General features: G+C 58.1%; 1 protein-coding gene across 1 annotated transcript; it reads left to right on the plus strand.

Moving 5' to 3' along the window:
- Positions 1-410: 410 nt before the first annotated feature.
- PPP1R18 (protein phosphatase 1 regulatory subunit 18) lies at positions 411-21,768 on the plus strand. Its single transcript, XM_039501578.1, has 4 exons — positions 411-1,070; positions 1,701-4,718; positions 19,211-19,418; positions 20,900-21,768. The coding sequence occupies exons 2-4, from the start codon at positions 2,664-2,666 to the stop codon at positions 20,917-20,919; spliced, it is 2,283 nt and encodes a 760-aa protein (XP_039357512.1). The 5' UTR covers positions 411-1,070; positions 1,701-2,663; the 3' UTR covers positions 20,920-21,768.
- The last annotated feature ends 2 nt before the right edge of the window (positions 21,769-21,770 follow it).

Consider the following 21,770-nt stretch of genomic DNA (forward strand, 5'->3'; position numbering starts at 1 on the left):
AATCATTGTGTCCCCACCCCGATAGCCCCATGCAAATAGGTGGACACCCCCCAGATCAAAGCCTGCCCCTAAACTGTGCCTCTAGAGAGCCTGGGAGGTCCCCACAAAGAACCTCCCCACCTCCCATCCCAGCCCCACCTCCTGACCCCCCCACCCCAGACCCAACCCCGACCGCCTGACCCCAACCCTTCCCCCCAGACTCCCTCAATGCCCCCTCTCCTGAGATCCCGCCCCAATCCCATAACCTCCCCTTCCCCCATCTGTCCAGATCCGACCCTCCTCCCACACACACACCCTCCAACCCCCCCGCACTCTGCTACCAAAGCCCCTCCCCTCGCATTGTGTCCTCGTCCCCTTCTGTTTATACACAAAGACCCCCCCATCTCTCCCCCGCCCCTCCTCTCTCCTCTCCCAGGCTTTGGGGGGATGAGCCGGGCGGGGATTACGGCTCTGCTGGCGGCTCAGCGGCTGGGCCAGCGGCGATTTCTCTCTGGGGCCCCGCTGCCTCCTGCCAGCGCTTCCCCGGGCCGGCCCCCCCAGCGGGGCAGCGGACCGGCCCCCCGCCCCCCGCGGAAAGGCTCGGGGGAGGGCGCCGCCAGACGGGGGGAGGGGAGCCGCATGGGGCCGTGAGAAGCCGCCGCTGAGAGCCGGGAAATTCCCCCGGACGCCTGGGTCCCTCCGAGGTGTCGATCTCCCCCCCGCCACACACACACACTGTGATCCTTGCCCGAATGCCGGGGTCCCACTGATCCCCCCCCTCCCAATCAGCCGCTGACAATAGGAGCCTGCGAGCTCCTTGCCCGGACGCCTGGGTCCTACCGAGATTTCTAACCCTCCCCCTCCCCATGCGTCTCTGACAATAGGAGCCTGAGATCTCTTTGCCCGGACGCCTGGGTCCCCACGGCGCTGGATCGTCGCTGACAAAAGGCGGTTTGGAACCTTCCCCTCCCCCCACGCCTCGCCCGGACGCCTGGGTTCTGCGGAGCCCGCGGAGAATTCGGACCCTCCCGCGCCGAAAGGAGCCGCCTTTTCGCCGCCCGGACGCCTGGGTTCCGCTACTTTCCTCCGGGGTAATTATTCTCCCCCTCCCTATGCTGAGTGACAGGCTTCATTCCCGCCCCCTCCCCCATCCGGACGCCTGGGTCCCATAGCCCGCTAGCCTGAGCCATCGAGGTTTGGAGTCCAGGGTAATTTCCATCCACCCCCACCAAAAAAAACCCCTCCCGACGCACCCGGCTGTGCCTGGACACCTGGGTTCCTCTGAGCCACCAAGATTTGATCTCTCTCTGGGGTAATATCTCTCTCTTCCCTCCAAGATTTACCGTCCCCCGCCCGGACTCCTGGGTTCCATTGTCCACCAAACCTAAGCCATCCTCCCGGACTCCTGGTTTTTCCCCCGGACTCCTGGGTTCCCCCTTCCACCCAATTCGAACCATTCCCCTCACTCCCCATTCCCCGGACTCCCTCCCCCACCCGGACGCCTGGGTTCCATTGCCCACCCAGGCTGAGCTGTCCCTTCCCCCTCCCCGGACTCCTGGGTCCCACGGGGGTCCGGGATTCCCAGCCGCGTGCGGGGCTGTCAGAAGGGCGGGTGGGGTGAGCAGTGCCCGCCCCCTCCGGAAATCGCCAGGCTGACACAGGCGGAACTTTCGGGATTTTTTTCATCTTTTCTTTTCTTTTTTTTCTTTCTCTTCCTCCAGAGCAGGGGCGGGGGAGAGCAGGGAGCCCCTCGATTCCTCTGCCGGCTCCGCTATCCCTCCTTCCCTGCCTCTCCCACCTCCCCCAGCTCTCTCTCCATCCCTCCTTTCTCCCACTTCCTCATTCCTTCTTTCCTCAACCCCTCTCTCCTTCTTCCATTCTTTCGCTCTCCTTCCTTCCCGCTCGTCCTCCTTCCCCGACTCTCTATCCCTCCCTTCCTCCGGCCTTACATTCCTCCTCGTAAACCATTCCTCCATTTCTGCCCCTTTCTCTCGCTCCTCCTCCTCCTCTTAAACTCTCCTTCCTTCCCTGACACTCTCTCAATCCCTCCTTTTCATCCTCTTAAACTCTCCCTCCATTCCCCCTCTTCTTCCATCCCTCCTTCCTTGACACACTCTCTATCCCTCCCTTTCATCCTCTTAAACTCTGCCTCCATTCCTCCTCCCTCCTCTTCTTCCATCCCTCCTTCCCTGACACTCTCTCAATCCCTCCTTTTCATCCTCTTAAACTCTCCCTCCATTCCCCCTCTTCTTCCAACCATCCTTCCCTGACACACTCTCAATCCCTCCTTTTCTTCCTCTTAAACTCTGCCTCCATTCCCCCTCTTCTGCCATCCCTCCTTCCCTGACACTCTCTCTATCCCTCCCTTTCATCCTCTTAAACTCCCCCTCCATTCCCCCCTTCTTCCAACCATCCTTCCCTGACACACTCTCAATCCCTCCTTTTCTTCCTCTTAAACTCTGCCTCCATTCCCCCTCTTCTGCCATCCCTCCTTCCCTGACACACTCTCTATCCCTCCCTTTCATCCTCTTAAACTCTCCCTCCATTCCCCCTCTTCCTCCATCCCTGACACTTTCTTTATCTCTCCCTTTCATCCTCTCAAACTATCCTCCATCCCTCCGTCCCTGCCCCCCCTTGCCCCCGTCCCCACTTCCCTCCCTGCCCCCCACAGCCCCGGGGCGAGGATGGCGTCAGCTCCATTGCCAGCCCTGCCGGAGTGGAAGCTGCAGCTGCTGGAGAGGAAACGGAAGGAAGAGCAAGAGGCGCAGCGCAGAGAGCGGGAGCAGCAGGACCGCATGGCCAAGATGCCAGCCTGGAAGCGGGAGATCATCGAACGCCGCCGGGCCAAACAGGGCTCCGGTGCCTCCTTCTCGGACACGGAGGGCAGTGGCGGCGGAGCAGGGCCCCCCTCGGCTGTGGCGGGGCCGCCCGGCCCCGGGATGGGCCAGGAGGAGAGCACCGTGCTGCAGGAGAAGATTGGCCCGGTGCACCAGAACCCCTTCATCCAGCTGGAGAAGAGGCGCAAGGAGACGGCGGCGCCGGAGGCCGAGCCAGCTGGCGCCAAGGCCAAGCAGTTGATGGAGCTGTACGGCCAGCGCGCTGGGGTGAGGACCCTACGGGCCGACAACGTCATCATCATTGAGTCGGTGCCGGGAGCGGCACCGCCGAGGGCCGAGTGGCAGGGGGAGGCCAAATCCGGCAGCGTGGAATCCCTGAACGAGCTGCTGGCCCGGCGCGGTGGGAGCGTGACCGAGATCCGGGCCGGCGAAGTCTTCATCGTCAAGTCGGCCCTCAGCCGCAGCGTGGAAGACCTCAACTCCTTCGGCCAAAGCCGCGGCGAGGCCGATTGCCGGCCGGGGCTCCCGGAGCAACGCCGCGGGCGTGTCAGCAAGCTGCTAAGCCGCTTCGGCCAGGAGGACCCACCCCCGCGTCCACTCAGGTCCCTCAGCACCGAGAACCTTGCCGATGGCTCCTACGAACGCCCCCTGGCAGCAAGGAAACCGCCTGGCTCAGCCCAGCACCGTAGTGGCACACCCAGCCCTCCCCGCGACCTGCCAGGCCTGGCCCCCTCGCCACCTCCCTTCACCGTGGCTTCCTACCGCAGCCAGTTCGAAGCCAGGTCTGAGGCCTGGCCAGAGAGCCCTCCGCGGCGCTCGCCCACCAGCAAAGCATGGGGCAGGGAGGCCGCCTCGCCAGAGCGGGGAGCCAGGCGTGATGGCGGCAGCCCTGGCACGGTGGTGCCGGGTCCTCGGAGCAGTGAGGCCAATTCACCGGACAGGGGAGCCTGGCACTGTGGAAGCACATTGGCCTTGACGCCAGGGCCGCAAGGCACGGAGGCCGCCTCGCCAGAGAGGGGAACTAGGGGTGATGGCAGTGCCATGGCGCCAGGACCACGAGGCAGAGAAACTGCCTCACCGGAGAGGGGAGCCAGGCCTGGTGGCGGTGCATTGGCGGTGGGGCCGGGCCTACAAGTCAGAGAAGCCGCCTCACCGGAGAGGGGAGCCAGGCCTGGTGGCAGTGCATTGGCAGTGGGGCCGGGCCTACAAGCCAGAGAAGCCGCCTCACCGGAGAGGCGTGACGGTGGTGGCAGTGGCTCGGGTGCGGTGATACCAGGCCTGCTGGGCAGAGACGTCACCTCTCTGGACAGGGGTGGCAGGGGGGACAATGGAGACGCCTCATCCTCAGGCCTGCCCGTTGACACCATATTGGATGCCGAGGCCCAGGCCAAAGCCGTGGCCAGCCTGCGTCTCCATTCACGCAACTCCTTCGTGGTGGTGCCGCGCCGGGCGGCCGCCTCCCCTCCCCCAGACCCCGGTGAGGTTCGGCAGGAAACCAGCACTTCTCCTCCAAAGGCTGCCGCTACTCCGGCCTCCACTTCCTCCTCCTCCTCCCCCAGCCGCGAGCAGCTTCCCCTCCCGGCCAGCGCCGAGGAGCCGGCCGAGGGGGAGGCCATGAGGCGCGGGGGCTGGGGGCCCCGGGAGCTGGGGGGCCCCTCCGCCCTGCCCCACCCGGCCGTGCAGCGCCGGAGCGGCAACACCATCACCATCAATCCCCGCAAGGCGCCGGTGCCGGCCGTGGAGAACGGCGTGGCGGGCGAGGGGGGTCCCGCGGCGCTCGAGAAGGCGGCCAACGCCCCACTGAAGAAGCGCTACCCCACGGCAGAGGAGATCCAGGTGATTGGGGGCTACTTGTCCCTATCGAAATCCTGCCTGGCCAAGAACGACCCCCACCGCAAAAAGGTACCGGCGCGCTCCTCACTCCCTCCTTCGCTCGCCCTCTTGCGTTCCTCCGTTCCCCGCTCTCTTTCGTTTTCTCTGCTTCATGCTCTCACTTTTCACTCTCCCTCCTCTTGCCATTTTTATCCTTTCTTTCACTCTTTCTTTCTTTCCCTCCCTCTCTTTTTCCCTTTCATTCGTGCCCTCTCTCGCCTGTTTCATTCTTTCTCGGCCTCAGCATCTCTCATTCTTTCCCTTTTTAGTCTTTCTTTTTTTTGCGCTCTTGCATTCAACCTCTTTCTTTCTCTCTCCTCTGCTCATTCGTTCACCCTTTTCTTCATTCTCTCTTTCTTTTGCTTCTCTCCTGCTTTCCCCTCCCTCTTTTCATCTACCACTGTCTCTCCTCCCCTCATTCCTTCTCCTCCTCCTTCAGATGCCTAACACAGGGCTCAGTGTGGGGACGCCAACCCCAGGCGTGGGGCTGTTAGCCATGGTTGACCTCTGACCTCCCGCCCGGGCCCAGCTTCCATTGGGCAGCGTCTCTGGCCCTCGTGGGCCAGGGATATAGGGCACGTGGTGGAGGCCGGGTTTGTCAAGGGATCCGCAAGGGTGTGGTCCAGGAACTTCTCCACCCTGTTCTTATGGAGCTAGAGCAGGAAAGGCGGGGGATGGACTGTGGAAATAGGGTGGTTGATGCCAATTCCTCCAGGTTTGGATGGGAGATGGCGCCCCCTAGAGGGGAAAGGCCCCGTATCCCATTCCCCACCCCTCTGAGCCAGCCAGCTCCTTTTGGAGTAACCTGGCTTGAGTTTGTAGCTGGCTTATGAGGGCTGGGGGGAATAGGATATGGGACCCAGGGGCAGCTCTAGGCATTTTGCCGCCCCAAGCACGACAGGTAGGCTGCCTTTGGCGGCTTGCCTGCGGAGGGTCCGCTGGTCCCGGCAGGCAAGCCAAAGCCGCGGGACCAGCGGACCCTCCGCAGGCAAGCCACCGAAGGCAGCCTGCCTGCTGCCCTCACGGTCCCAGCAGAGCGCCCCCTGCAGCTTGCCGCCCCGATGGGACCTGGGCAAGGGCACTGGCTGACTTGGGGAGGGAGAGGAATGGGATATGGGGCCCTTCCCCTCTTGTGGAGCACTGGCTCTGATCTGGACGCAGGGTTGGGGATTGGCTGGCTCAGAGATATGGGGAATGGCTCATGGGGCCTCTCCCCTCTAGAGATGCCAGGCTGGGATCCAGCCCTGCCCTGTCACTCCCATTCCACAGCCCCAATGTGAAATGAGTTTGTTCGGCCCCAGCCCGCTTCCCTGTTGGCCGAAAGTCGCTGGCAGCCTCAGTAGAGAGGCTGAGGGCTGGACAGGCCTTTAAGCCCCCTCTTTCCCTCTCACTGGGGATCCCTGCCAGTGCCGGGCTAGGGACCCAGTGGCAGCGGCCAGGTTGGGAGGGGGGCACCGGAAGGGAACGGGGTGATCCACAAAAGCCTTTTCACACATGTGACCCATGCCGGGGTCTGGGGTTGCCCTTGGCCAGATGCGGCTCTGGTGCGCACAGTGGCTGGTCTGTTCTTTGCCTCATAAGGGGATCATTTAGCAGGGACAGTCGCTAGGCAAGAGGCATCCCTGGCTAAACTTTGTGGCTGAACGTCAACGGCATTTTTGCAGCCAGAGTCTCTGCCCAGCTTCCTGGCACTAAAAATGCCCCCTGGTGCTATGAACCTGTGCCGGGAGGGCAGCCCCACTGGCACTGGCTACAGAGCCCAAGGAGGCAGCTAGAAAAATCTTTCTACCCCATAATGCTCATTAAAGAAAACAACGTAAGGATCCTGGAGTAACTGCTTTGAAGTACTAGAGTATTTGAGAGGAACAGAACATCATGCCATCTTGTACTGGTATTATCTAGGAAATAAATATAGTATGTGAGAAATAGGGGGTCTAGTGTGGTAGTATCATACAGTAAAAATACTAGGGTAATGGGCCATAATTCCTTAGACTGCTCAAAATGACTACAGGCTACTACAGTACTTGAGGGTAACAGATCACACTACTTTTAAATTATTTTTAAAATTACTGGTATTATATAGTAAATATGGTAACATTTTAGAGTAAGGGGCTATAGTACTGTTGGATTGCAGCTCAAACATACTGCAGACTATTAGAGTACTCGAGAGTAACAGATCACAATACAATTACATTACTCTGGTATTCTATAGTGAATACATTAAATACCAAAGCAAGGGGCTATAATAACGTTAGATGCACCATTGCGCAAAGTCCCTGCAAACTACTAGATTACTCGAGAATAATAACATCACACTACTGTTAAATTTCTGGCGCATTGCTCAAAATTACTTAAAAATACTGGAGTACTTTGGAGTAACAGGTTACAGCATTGCCAAATCACCATATTATACAGTAAATATAATAAAGGACAAGAGTATTCTACAGTGATAAGCCGCACGATGGTTCAATTGCTGCAGTATTGCTCAAATTACTACAGAGTGCTAGAGTAACAACACAGTATTGTTAAGTTGCTGTGGAGTTACTCAACATTACTGCAAAATACTAGAGTATTGCAGAGTAACAGATGACAATACGGCTAAATTATTTTACTGTTCCATAGTAAATACAGTAAAATTCTAGATCAGGGGTCGGCAACCTTTCAGAAGTGCTGCGCCGAGTTTCATTTATTCACTCTAATTTAAGGTTTCGCGTGCCAGTGATACATTTTAACATTTTCAGAAGGTCTCTTTCGATAAGTCTATAATATATAACTAAACTATTGTTGTATGTAAAGTAAATAAGGTTTTTAAAATGTTTAAGAAGCTTCATTTAAAATTAAATTAAAATGCAGAGCCCTCCAGATGGATGGCCAGGACCTGGGCAGTGTGAGTGCCACTGAAAATCAGCTCGCGTGCCGCCTTCGGCACCTGTGCCATAGGTTGCCTAGCCCTGTTCTAGAGTAAAATGGTGCTGTTAAATTACTATAGCATTGCATTAAATCACTGTAAAAGCAGCAGCGTTGTTGTAGCCAGGTCAGTCCCAGGATATTAGAGGGACAAGGTGGATGAGGTAATATTTTGTATTGGTCTAATTTGTCTCTCTCACCAACAGACGTTGGTCCAATAAAATATATTACCTCTCCCACCTTACCTCTGTAAGCACCAGGTATTCTAGATAAATAGACTGTTAAATTACTGCAGTAATGTCCCAAATTACTGCAAAGCGCTAGAATATCCTACAGGGTGATGTCAAGATACTGTTAAAATACTGCAGTATTCTATAGTAAGTGCTTCCGAATGTTTTGGTGTTCCAGTGAATAGATCAAAATACTGTTAAATGTTTTCTGTATTGCATAGACATTACTTTAAAAAAATACTTTAAAGTACTTGAAGGGTGGGAAAGTAATAGGTCTCTATTGTTAAAATATTACAGTGTTGTATGGTAAGTACTCAACAATACTGAGACCAAATTGAGTGTAGTCTACGGTATCAGATGACAGTAGTATTAAATGACTACAGTACTCTCTATGGTAATGCTTGCCAGATAAATACTGCTTTGCTCTAAAGTAGTCATTATATGTTTTCAAAATAGGATAGTATTTTAGCTAGTCTGTCTGTATATCATCCATCTCCCTGTGCTCATGTCTCTCACTTTCTCTTTCTCTCTCTCTCTTGAATCCACATACGCAACTATCTATCCATCTAATCACTGTATGCATCTGTCTATCCCTCTCTCTAATGCATCCATCCATCCATCCATCCCCTATAGGCATCATCCAATCCCCATACATCCCCCTCCATCCATCCAGTCCCCATACATCCCCCTCTGCCCATCCAGTCCCCTTATCATCCATCTCTCTATCTCATCCCCATATGTGTTTGTTTCTTTATCTAACACCCGACCTTTCCCCTTTCAGCATCAATGGCAAAGACTCATTACCACAAACCCAAATGCTCTAGGGGTGGGGGCCCCTATGGTGACCAAGCCAAGATAATCCCCCACACACTTCCCCGCTCCCATGCCCCGTGTTGCCTTGGCTCTTTAATGCTCTAGTCTAGCACCCCCCGATGCTGGTCTGCTCTAGAATCCTGGGCTCCATTTCCTACACTGACTTAGACGGAGCGACCTCCATTTACAGGGTCTGGGCCTCGGTGTTTATGGCTCCAGCATCCTGTTGTGCTGCATTACTGCAGGGGCTGTTACAGAATACGGTGGGGAGTGTTACTCTAGAATGCTCTCGTGGTTTTCACTCTAGACTGCTGTGACCAGCCACAACCCTGCAATGGAGCTCAGTACTGGCACTTTCAGCACCAGGGCCTTATCCGTAGCTCTAGAATACTCTGGCAACGGTTGTTCTAGAACACCTAGTGTTACTCTAGAAGTGTGTGGTGACTGATGCTCCAGAATATCTCAGTGGCTAATTACTCTACAAAACCGTGCCGGAACACAGCGGTGATTGCTACTCCAGCGGCAACAACTGTTCTTGAACACAGGCTGTGATGTTCTAGAAGACAGCTGCATGTGCCGCTCTAGAATGCTTTGGAGGTAATTGTTGGCCTCGAATGCAGGGCCTGTTGTATTGGAGGGGCTTGTTGCTCTAAATCAGAGTGGAAGCTCTAGAACATGAGACAAGGTAGCTGAGCACTCAAGAACGCAGTATGTGTCCTCCTGGGGTGCAGTGGAGGAGGGGGCTTGCTCTAGAATGCCTTGAACAGATAGCGAGTTGCAGCTTCAGAACATGTGGCGGGGGCAGGCTGCCACTCTAGAATGCTGTTGATGTCACTCTGGAACGTAGAGAGGGTCTGTCGCTCTATAATGTAGTAGCTGTTGCTCTAGAAAGCTTTGGAGGTGTCTGGTCCTGGAAGGATGGCAGCCTGCATCTCTAGAACATGAGAGGGGCAGGCCATTGCTCTGGAATATAGTGGAGGGCGCTGTTTCTCTGGCATGCGGTGATTGGGCGGAGAGTTAAAGCTCTGGAACATAGGACTGGGGGCTGTCACTCTAGAGCATGGGAGCTAGCACGGTGGAGCACAGTGGAGGGGCCTGTTGCTCTAGCATGCAGCAAAGGGGGACGAGTTGCAGCTCTAGACCATGGGATTGTGGGATCCCTGCCACTCTAGAACACAGCTGGGGCGCCTATCGCTCTAGGACCTTCCAGCACCTGTACTGAGCCAGGTCAGGTTGCCGTCCCCAGGCTAAGCGTCCTCTGCCTCAGGCCTGGCGCCATCCCTCTGCATGGTCCTTTCGTGACCCCCTTGAGGGCAGATTCCTGCTTCGGTTTTTCATCACAAACAGACCTTTCACCACAAACGGCTCTTTATCTTCCGGAGGGTCTGGAGCAGCCGGGCGGCTGGGATCTCCGCCCTTCTTATCCCTCCCACGCAGGCAGGGGCCCTTCAGCCCGGAGAGATGGAGCCAGCTCGCTTGCTTGCTTTGTCTCTCCCTCCCTTGCTCTCTGCCCTGAGGCTGAGCCCTCACTCCGCCCAGCAGAGGAAGCCCTGCTGACATCAGCTGCTGAGGGCCATGCACTCAGCGGAGACCTGGCGGGGTGAGGGGAGACCACTAGGGCTAGCAGCTCAGAGTCTGGCCATGGGGATCCCTCCAGCCAGCTCAGATAGGCTAAGGGGCAATGTGGTGACACATCTCGGATGGGGAAGAGGGCAGGCTAAGAGGGGTGTGATGGGGCGGATTGGGGGAGTGGGGTATCCCCAGCTCTGTGAGGGACATGGGGTCAAGTGGGTTAGAGCTGGGGGTGGGTGGGATGGGAGCCAGGACTCCTGGGTTCTGTCCTCAGCTCTAGGAGGGGAGTGGGGTCTAGTGGATTGAGGTGGGGCGGGGCTGGGAGCCAGGACTCCTGGGTTCTATTTCTGGCTGTGGGAGGGGAGTGGGGTCTAGTGGCTAGAGCTGAACTAGAGGACTGTAAGAGATTTCAATTCACTCTATATAAATCTACCTATCTGTTCATCCACCCCTTCTCTCCCACAATATTTCTCTAACCATCCATCTATCTGTGTTCTTTCTTTCCTGGACTGCACCACCCCCACCCCCCAATAGCTCATTCACGACCAAAGCCCCTGCCACCCCCTGTTCCCCATTCTCATGGAGGCCCATAGCCCTGGTCAGTGACTGTGGCTCAGGCATGGGGACACGGGCCTTGCTCCTGTCCCCATAGTGTGGAGTCTGGGGCTGCTCCTGTCTAGCTCCAGGGCCTTGCCTGCCTCTCTTGGCGTGCTCCTGCCAATTGCCGAGAGCTGGGGGAGGGGGGCATGGGTGGGGTGAGTGTGCAGGGGATGCCAGGGCTGGGATCCCTCCCTGCTGAGCTCAGAGCTGGAGAGTCACTCAGACAGGGCTCTGGGGCACATTCTCATTTGGGCGTCATCTCCCCGCCTGCCTACAGCCTCTCCTGCCTGCTGAAATGCAGCTGCCTCTGGTGAGGGAGGGTCACTTCCCGAGGAGTTAGAGAAGGGGGAGGATGGCAGGCAGGACTCCTGGGTTCTTTCCCCAACTCAGGGAGGTGGGGGTCTAGTGGGTTAAAGCAGGGGGGCTGTGAGTCAGGACTCCTGGGTTCTATCCCCAGCTCTGGGAGGGGAGGGGGAGTCTAGTGGGTTAAAGCAGGGGGGCTGTGAGTCAGGACTCCTGGGTTCTATCCCTGGCTCTGAGAGAGGAGTGGGGTCTAGTGGGTTAAAGCAGCGGGGGCTGGGAGTCAGGACTCCTGGGTTCTATCCCTGGCTCTGAGAGAGGAGTGGGGTCTAGTGGGTTAGAGCAGGGGGGGCTGGGAGTCAGGACTCCTGGGTTCTATCCCTGGCTCTGAGAGAGGAGTGGGGTCTAGTGGGTTAGAGCAGGGGGGGCTGGGAGTCAGGACTCCTGGGTTCTATCCCCAGCTCTGAGAGAGGAGTGCAAGACAGAGAGAGAGAAAGGAAAAAGCAAACATGTGCCTGAGCGGAAGACACAAGCCCCCAGAGACTGTGTGAGAGAGAGAGACACAGCCGCAGACAGTCTGTCTGTGCATATGGGGGAAAGGGGAAGCCGCTGTCCATGCAGAAGGACCCAGGGACGAGGTCTGAGCTGGGTCCCAGCCCAGCGCTGCAGCCCTAGGCTCACCCTGGATGTAGAGGCCAGGACCACAGAGCAACGCCTGCAGGATGCTGATTCGCAGGGGGGGTTGGGTGTGCAGGGGTAAAAGTGGGAGAAGGAAGGAGTATGAATGGGCAAGGAATGTCGGGGGGAAGGAAGGGGTGTGATGGGGGAGGGGACCAGGCCCAGCCGGCCTCCCATTGGCAGAAGCCACCAGCAGGTTTTTCCAGAGGAAGTCATTAAAAGCACTGAGGTCAGCGTTGACGAGGTTGCCATGGTCACTGTTGGGGGGGGCACTTTAACCCTTCATCTTCCCCCAGAGCTGTTGCCCCTATAATCCCACTCCAAGGCTTCCCAAGAGTGGCTGCTGGCGCCCCCTCACCCCCACCCAGCCCCAGCTCCCGGCCTAGAGCCATGCACCCTGCATGGATCCTGGCTTCATTTCGCCCTCATAATCATGGACGCTTGGCTGCAGGGACTGAGACACGGGGTCTTTCCCCTCTAGGGGGCGCCGGCTCCCATCCGGCCCCAGGGGGCGGGGCCTGAGACACGGGGCCTTTCCCCTCTAGGGGGCGCTGGCTCCCATCCGGCCCCAGGGGGTGGGGACTGACACATGGGGCCTTTCCCCTCTAGGGGGCGCTGGCTCCCATCCGGCCCCAGGGGGTGGGGACTGACACATGGGGCCTTTCCCCTCTAGGGGACGCCAGCTCCCATCCGGCCCCAGGGGTGGGGACTGAGACACGGGGCCTTTCCCCTTTAGGGGGCGCCAGCTCCCATCCGGCCCCAGGGGGTGGGGACTGACACATGGGGCCTTTCCCCTCTAGGGGGACTGGTTCTGGAGTTGATCCTTCCCATCCGGATGTAACAAGTAGTTCGATCTCAGCCCAGCCCCTAGCAGGGCATGTGCCCCCATCCCAACCCACCCCTCCCCCATGCTGGCAGCCTCAGCAGGGAAACCGAGGGCTGAACTGGCCCCAGAGCCCCAACTCCCCTCTGCCCCCTAGAGGTGATCCCTGCAGGGGCAGGGCTGCGGCCCACTGGCAGGGAACAAGGTGTGTTTGCATGGGAGGAGCTTAACTGGGCTGCCCCGCACCCGCTCTGGGCATTACCCAGAGGCCCCTGGGGCTGCCAGTCCTGCCCTGTCTTCCCGCAGTGCTGCAGCCCTGTCGAAAACAGGAAGCGGGGAACGTGTGGGAGCGTGTGGGACGGAAAAGGGCGGGGAGATCGAGGCCTGTGTCAGCTGAAGCCCCGGGCAGCCTGCACCCGCTCAGGAAGTGGTTATTGCAGTGCAGAGCGAAAGCAGCAGCTGGTGGGGGCGGGGCTGGGAGTCAGGACTCCTGGGCCCCATCCCCAGTTCTGGGAGGGGAGTGGAGACTAGTGGTTAGCATGCGTGTGGGGGGGGGGGGGATTGGTAGTCAGCACTCCTGGATCCCATCCCCAGCTCTGGGAGTAGGGAGGGGGCTAGTGGTTAGAGTGCGGTGGAGGGGAGGGCGGGTGGGAGTCAGGACTCCTGGGTCCCATCCCCAGCTTTGCCATCAACCCTTTCTTGTGCCTGAGTCGTCCCATCTCCCCACCCACCAAACACATGTGATTAACCCTTTCCTGCCCACTTTGACACCTTACGAACCAGGCCAGAACAGGATAAAGGGCGCTCGGTGGACATTATGGGATAAGCAAAGGACTGTGGAGCTGCAAATCCAGCCCTTCAGGCCGCCCCCCAGCGCCGTGAGCCCGGCCTGCGTTAATGCCATTTGATATAAGAGCTTTAGAGGCGATTCCCCAAATAGCCCCTCTCTTATCTGAGCTAATTCCGATCTGGCTGGGGCCCAAAGGTCCCGCCTGGGCTATTGAGGGACAGAAACAGCACCCAGCCTGCCTCTCCAATTGGAACCGGTGCCCCCTAGAGGGGGAAAGCCCCATTGCCTGTTCCCCACGCCCCTGAGCCAGCCAGTCGCCCCAACCCGGGGCTGGCTTCCCTTAGCGGGATGGGAGCTGTCAGCGGAGAAGTGGAGAATGGCTTGAGGACTCCTGGAGGGAGGGGACTAGTGCCGAGGGAGACGCGAGGGACTCCTACACCCCCCACCCACTCAGTAGAGATGGTGGGGGGTTGGTTGGAACAGATGATGAAGGGGTAAATATGGCTCCCCCACTTGGGAATAACGGGCTGGGAATCCAGTCAGGGATCCCTGCCCAGGACCATTCCAGCGCCACCTAAGACAGGCTGGGGTTGCTTTTCCCTTCTTTTACTTCAGGTCTCTGAGAGGGACAGGGATGCAGGCTGGACTAGGGCTCTGGCCGGGGCGGGAGGGGGGAAGTTCTGTTCCCAGGGCCGGCGCAACCCATTAGGCGACCAGAGCACTAACATTTGGGGGGCGGCAACCGCGGCGGCCGGATCTTCAGCCGCCCTGGTTGTCGGTGGTATTTTGGGGGCAGGACCTTCCGCTGCCTCTGTCGGGGGTGCCATTTTGGGAGTGGGACCTTCCGCCGCCTAGGGCACAAAAAAAGCTGGCGGCGCTCCTGTCTGTTCCTAGTGGATAGAGCCCTGGAGTGGGACTCGGGGCCCGTGGTTTCTATTCCTGGCGTGGCCACTGGCCTGGCAGGTTGCCCTCAGCTAGTCTTTCCTCTGTATCTCAGGTACAGCTGAGGATGGGTAGATAGATAGATCTATAGATAGATCTCGTGATGGGTGGATTGAGCCGAGGATAGGGAGAAAGAGAGAGAGATGATAATGGATAGACAAGTGGATGGGTGGAGCTGAGGATAGATAGATAGATAGATAGATAGATAGATAGATAGATAGATAGATAGATAGATAGATAGATAGATAGATAGATAGATCTGAGGATGGATGGATAGATAGATGATGGGTGGGTGGATGGATGGAGTTGAGGACAGATATTTAGATAGATGTGTTGATGGATAGATGGATGTGTGGAGCTGAGGATGGATGGACAGATAGATCTGATGATGGAGGGATGGAAGGGTACCCCTGTGAATGGATGGATACAGCTGAGGCTAGATCCAATGACGGATGGATAGATAGAGCTGAGGGTAGACAGATACATATAGGTAGATCTGATGATAGAGGGATGGATATGTAGACGCAGCTGAGGATGGAGAGATAGAAAGAGCTTGCCATGGATGGACGGATAAAGCCGACGATGATCTGACAATGGATAGATGGATAGAGCTAATGATGGATGGATAGACAGAACTATGGATGACTAGAGGGATGCTTGGATATAGATAGTGTGGCCAGGCATCTAGCTGGTGTGTTTGCCATCTATTCTCCCCAGCAGGCTAGACAGTCTCTCTCTGGCACAGCAGTCTCTGGGCTGTGATCTGTGCTTCACAGAGACATTGAGGGGTCTGGTCAGGGAAGGGGCACCAGACCTTCTCCGACACAGCCCTCCATGGGATCTGGAGCTCAGGAGAGCCTGTAGGATAGTGCCCTGGGCTTCAAGCTACAGCTCAAAGGGGCCACCGAGAGTCCAGCCTATCCATCTATCCTTCCTCAGCTCTCGGGCAGAGAGAAAGGGCTGTGAGGAAAGCAACAGGGAGTCTGGATGTTGCGGGGAGGGCAGCCAGGGGTGAAGGTTCCTCCAGGCAAGTGATCTGAAGAAAGCATTGGAGATGCCCATGGATCTAGAGCGATAGTGGCATGGAGGGTCGGTGGGCCATATCTGGATATTCAGGGCCATTTCTGGAGGGTCATGAGTCCATCAAGAGAGAGAGAGGGTGATTTCTGGAGGGCTGTGGGATCCAGTCTGGAGGGATGTGGGCCAAGTCTAGAGGGTCTTGGGTTGTGTCTGGAGATTCATGGCCGTTTCTGGAGGGCCATGGACCCAGTCTGGAGGATCATGGCTCTTTCTGGAGGGCTGTGGGCCCAGTCCAGAAGGTTGTGAGACAAGTTTGGAGATTTGAGGCCATTTCTGGAGGGTCATAGCTCAGGGTCTTGGGGTGTGGTTCGGTTTCTGCTCCCCCCTTCTAGGCTCTGGGGGCAGGCAGGAGGAGCAGGCATCCTGATGGAGGTGGTGCCAGACACCGGAGTGGAGTTGGGAGGCTCCCGGCGCAGCTGTGCGGAGTTGGATGGCAGCTGGATTCCCGGCCTCCCCTCCCCCTCCCGGCCAAACCAGGCCTGTTCGCTCCTTATTTAGGAGCCAAGCAGCGGAGCGAGTGACTCAGGCACATTCCAGAGCTGGGGGAACAGGCGGGGTGGGGCCCGGCAGCTGGGTATGGGGGGGGCAGGGAGAGAGAATGGGGGTGCGTGAGAGAGACTGAGGAGGAGAGATGAAGCCAGAGATTGGGGAGGGAAACGGGGGGACGTGAGAGTCACAAGGGAGGAGCCGCAGAAAGATGCAGAGAGACATTTTTCATTTCTCCTTTTTCTCATTCCCTTCTTCCTCCTCTCTTTCTCTCACTGACTCTTTTTTGTTCCATCGCCCAGTCTCTTCCCTCCCTTTCCCTTCATTTCTCCTCCTCCTCCTCCACCTCTTCTATCTTTTTAGTCTCTGTAGGACTCTGACTGTTCCCCGCGCCTCCATTCTCTCATTCTGTTCTTTCTTGGACCCTTCGCGTTCATCCACTCCTCACCCCCATTTCCTCTCTCCCTTCTTCTGTTTCGTTCCCCTGTTCCTTCCTCTCACAGATTTTCTCCTTCCGTTCTTTTCTTGGATCCTGCCTGTTCTGTCCTTCATTCCTCTTTTCCTCCTGTCTCATTCCCCTCTTCCTTTCTCTGCCTCCCTCCCTGATTACCTCCTTCTCTTTTCTTTGCCCCTCCACCCCCGTTAGTCTCACATTCCCTCTCTTCCCCTCCTCTGCTTCTCTCTCCTCCACTCCCCAGTTTTCTCCTTCTGTTCTTCTTCTCTATCCAGACTTTCCTCTCCTCCCCTCCCCCACGGCCTTACTCCCTCTTTTCCTCCCATGCCGCTGTCACTCCCCTCCTGGATTTCCAGGTTCCTGTCTTTCCTATTCAATCTTTCATCTCCCCTCTCACATTCCCTTCTTTTCCATGCTGGTGTTCCCTCTCTCAGCCTGGCCCTGGCCTTCCACTTGCCTCTCTACCTCTCCTCTGGCCCTTCTCCCATCCCTCACTACCTCCAGTGACAGGGGCGGCTCTAGAAATTAGGCTGCCCCAGGCAGCGCGGTGTGCTGCGCCGCCCTTCCTCGGTCCCGCGGCGGGTCCCCTCTTCCCGCGGCTCCGGTTGAGCTCCCGCGGCAGGTCCGCCGGAGCCCCGGGACGAGCGGACCTGCCGCAGGCATGACTGCGGGAGGTCCAACCGAGCCGCGGGACGAGCCCCCCTCCGCAGTCATGCCTGCGGCAGGTCCGGTCGTCCGCGGCTCCGGTGGACCTCCCGCAGGCATGACTGCGGCAGGTCCACCGGCCCAGCCTGCCGCCCCCTAGATTTGGCCGCCCTAGGCAACAGCTTGGTTTGCTGGTGCCTAGAGCCGCCCCTGTCCAGTGAGCATCCATGATGCTGTTATGGCCCTGATCCTCAACCTCAATTCCCCCGGACTGGCCTCGTGACCCCTCTCCCCCTCCCCCCAGCTCGTTAATAGACTTCAGTTAATTGCGATTAGCGGGGGATTAATTCCCATGGGAACCAATTCGGGAACAGATAAGATCAAAGATACACCCCCCCCATGTCACCAAACGGAGTGGGGGAGGAGTGCCTGGGCTAAAACTAGAACCACGCTAAGCAGGAGGGGTTGTGGCCGGGATTACTGCTGGAAATTGGGATGGGGCTGTCAGTGCTGCCTCCCAATACCCCAGTGCAGCACTAGGGGGCGCTGTCCTGTGGGGAGCAGGATGGGGGCTCAGTAGGTGGCACTGTCCTGTCACAGTTGGTGCTGACCCCAATACCCCAGTGCGGCACTAGGGGGCGCTGTCCTGCATGAAGCAGGATGGGGGCTCAGTAGGTGGCGCTGTTTCTGGTGCTGGCCCCAAAACCCCAGTGCGGCACTAGGGGGCACTGTCCTGAATGAAGCAGGATGGGGGCTCAGTAGGTGGCGCTGTTGCTGGTGCTGGCCCCAAGACCCCAGTGCGGCACTAGGGGGCGCTGTCCTGTGGGGAGCAGGGTGGGGGGTCAGTAGGTGGCGCTGTTGCTGGTGCTCACCCCAATACCCGTGGGCAACACTAGGGGGCACTGTGCCAATTTTGGATTGCATAGAAAATTGAAGTCCTGACCAGGCCCAGTCATTAAATCTCCCCTGGCGCTTTCCTCCCGAGTTGGGGCGTGAACCCCAGTGTCCTGGCCAGATCCCCCCCAGTGCACATCCATTCTGCCTTCCTGAAATCCCCTGCCCTGTGGTTACAATTGGATGCAGGATTACTCTTCGCCTCCCACTTTATGCCACTGTGTGGTGCTGCTGTCTGGCTGTTCCCCTGCTGCCCCACCCCAGAGGTGGCTGCATCCTAGTCCTGTATGCAGGGCTCCCCCTCCCATCTCTGCCTGGCCCCTGCTCCTTCCTCTAGGCTATTTGTGGCCCAGCCTAGCTGCAGGTCAAGGTAGATGCTCTTGCCCTTGGGGAATCTTCTTTCTCTGCAGGAGGGATGTCTAATCTCATTTCCTGCAGGGTTTATCTCCTGCCAGGGCTCTGTGCCCAGCTTGGGTGCGGGCAGGGGCAGCTTCCTGGCTGCCCTCCACCAGAGGCTTAGCCAAAGTGGGACTGCCATGGGCACACTGTCCTCAGAGGGTCCATAGAGAGCCGCTGCCTGGGAGGTCTGTTATTGTAGGGTCACTTGGCATTACCTGGACTGCGTGCTGTGGTTTGTTATTGTAGGGTCACATGGCAGTGGGGACATGTGCACTGTGGTTTGTCATTTTAGAGTCTCTTGTAGTTGCTAAGACTGTGTGTGGTGGTTTATTATTGTAGGGTCTTTTAGCACTGGGGGTATGAACACAGATTTGTTATTGTAAGGCGTCGAGTCAGCAGTGGGAATCGGCATGCAGTGTTGTTATAGGGTCTCTTGTCAGAGTTCAGGCTGTGTGGTGCTGTTTGTTATTATAGGGTCTTTTGGTATGGAAGATGCACACACTGTTTTGCTATTGTAGGGTCTCAGGTCAGCACTGGGGGTGCAGACAGTGGTTTGACATTGTAGAGTCTCAGCTGTGTGCCATGGTTTGTTATTGTAGGGTCTTTCAGCCCTGAGGATAGGCACAGAGGTTACAGAAGTGTGTTGGGACCCAACACACTAATCATTATTTTAGGGTCTCTCAGATGTGCTGGGGAGCCATCCGCCAGTTTGTTATTGTAGGGTCTCTTTGTGCTGTGGACTCACCCACTGGTGCAGGGTCTAAGACCATGGGCAATGATAAGTTATTGTAGAGTCACACTTAAACACGGGGCGGGGACATAAAGCTAATCCAGTGCGGTAGGGGGCAGAGGCGGGATACCGGGCTAGATGGGCCCGTTAGTCTGATCCTTCTCCCCCTTCCCCTGCAGTTGAAGATCTCGTTCAGTGAGAGTCAGCTGGAGCGCACCTTCCAGTACCCATCCGAGGGGTCCCTGCTGGAGGAGTTTGGGCCCCCCGAGGAGTCGGACGCGCCGGCCTGTGCCAACCCCCACGGGGAGGACGACGAGGAAGAGGAGGAGCTGCTGCTTCTCCATCGCGGCCTGCCGGGTGTGCTCAGGACCAAATCCCTCATCGTGGGTGAGTCTCGGCGAGCACTAGGGGGCGCTGTGCTTTAGGAAGCAGGGTGTGGGGCTCAGTAGGGGGCACTCTCCCCTGGCAGTCAGTGCTGGCCCAATGCCCCCGCATGGCACCAGGGGGCGCTGTGCTGCAGGGAGCGGCTTGGGTGATGAAACATGCTGGGAAAATGCTTATGAAACAGCTGCTGCCGGTTCCCCACCCGTGGGAAAACCTTTTGCTTTGCCGGCCATGGGCATTGGGGCTCCATCTAGTGGCCAGATGGGGGAAGCTCAAGGGTGTCGGCCCACTGGCCTCCAGCAAGCCCCGCAGGGGACAGATGCATCCTGCTCTTTCCAGTTCAGACGGCTCTTACCAATTGCTCCCTACCCCAGCCCCCACTGCCCCCCCTCCCCCAGGAAGGCCAGGCACATGCCCCTCCCTCTCCTCCAACATCCCTCAGGCAGGCACTGCTGCTAGGCTTACAACTCCCAGCTCTGGGAGGGAGGGGTCTAGTGCAGAGATGGGCAAAGTACGGCCCGTGGGCCACATCTGGCCCGCAGAACTGTCCTGCCTGGTCCCCGAGCTCCCGGCCGGGGAGGGTAGCACCCAGCCCTTCCCCTGCTGTTCCCCCCCGCCCCCCCCCCACAGCCTCAGCTCACTGCGCCGCCGGGCAGCTCAGCACCGGCGCACCCCCTGCAGGGAGGGGGCAGGGGAGCGCAGGGAGGGAGGCTCACCCACAGCCTTAGGTGAGCAGGTGGGTGGTGTGGGTGGCGGGAGCGTGGGGAACACATCCATAGGACTCAGGAGGACACCGGGCGGCTATGCAGCCGGCCGGAGAGAAGCGGCGCTTTAAAGGGGAAACCGCTGCTTCTCTCCAGCTGCACGGCTGCCCCTGCTCCTCCTGAGTCCTCCGCCCGTGTTCGCAGGGCCACATTCCGAACGGGGTTGGGGGGGGTTGGATAGGGGTGGGATCCTGGGGGACGGTTAGGGGCAGGGGTCCCAGGAAGGGGCGGTCAGGGGACAGGGAAGGGGGGCTAGATAGGGGGTAGGAGTCCCAGGGGGCCTGTCAGGGGCAGGGATGTGGATAGGAGTTGGGGCAGTCAGGGAACTGGGAGCAGGGGGGTTGGATAGGGGGTGGGGTACCAGGGGGGCAGTTAGGGGCAGGTGGCCCCGGGAGGGGGCGGTTAGGGGACAAGGAGCAGGGGGGGTTGGATGAGTCAGAGGTTCTGAGGGGGGCAGTCAGGGGGCAGGAAGTGGGAGGGGGTGGATTGGGGCAGAGGCTAGGCTGTTTGGGGAGGCACAGCCTTCCCTACCTGGCCCTCCATACCATTTCACAATCCCGCTGTGGCCCTCGGGCCAAAACATTTGCCCACCCCTGGTCTAGTGGGTGAGAGAAGTGGGGCTGGAAGCCAGGACTGCTGGGTTCTGTGCCCCTGACTGTCCCTGCTGGGTTTCCCCCTCTCCCGTTCCCTACTCATTTCCCCTTCTCTCTCTTCTAACAGATGAATCCTGCAGGCGGTAACCCCGCAGAACCCCTCCCCCTTATGGTGGGGGGACGGGGCGGATCCAGAAGGTGCCCTGCCACGACTGGGTCCCGACTGGCCCCTTCTCTTTCGTCTTCCAGTAAAATCCCAGCAAGAACAAGGACTGGAGGGAGGTCGGCTCCAGTCCCCCTGGCTGTGGCTAGGCCAGAGCAGCCACCCTCCTGTTTGACTGCTCCCCTAAGGTCCAGCAGGGGGGATGAGACCAACAGAAAAACAGCATCTAGAGAGCCTTCAGGAACAAACCCGCTTCAGCCAGCAGGGGGCACTCTGCATCACCTGGACTGTGCTGGGAGAGCCCATTCCCACTTCAGCCAACAGGGGACGCTCTGCACCACCTGGACTGTGCTGGGGGAGCCCATTCCCACTGCAGCCAGCAGGGGACGCTCTGCACCACCTGGACTGTGCTGGGAGAGCCCATTCTCACTGCAGCCAGCAGGGGACGCTCTGCACCACCTGGACTGTGCTGGGAGAGCCCATTCCCACTGCAGCCAGCAGGGGACGCTCTGCACCACCTGGACTATGCTGGGAGAGCCCATTCCCACTTCAGCCAGCAGGGGATGCTTTAAACCCCATGGACTTTATTGCCACCGAGAGGTCACCTGGCCTACCTTCAGCCAAAGGTTAAAGATCACACCCCCTCCTGAAGATGGGTATGGGTGGGGGGTGGCAAAGAAAACCAACCCCCCACCATACACACATGCATTTTTTGTAACTCTTGAATCCTTTTTCTAGGGGGCATCATCCAGAAGGGAGAACTTTTGTTTCCCAATTTTTACTTCCTAATAATGCTGCCAGGGTGGTCAGAGTTAAGGGGATTGTAGTTTAGGAG

The sequence above is a fragment of the Mauremys reevesii genome, linkage group 15, assembly GCF_016161935.1.
Source record: "Mauremys reevesii isolate NIE-2019 linkage group 15, ASM1616193v1, whole genome shotgun sequence".
NCBI classification, from domain to species: domain Eukaryota; kingdom Metazoa; phylum Chordata; order Testudines; family Geoemydidae; genus Mauremys; species Mauremys reevesii.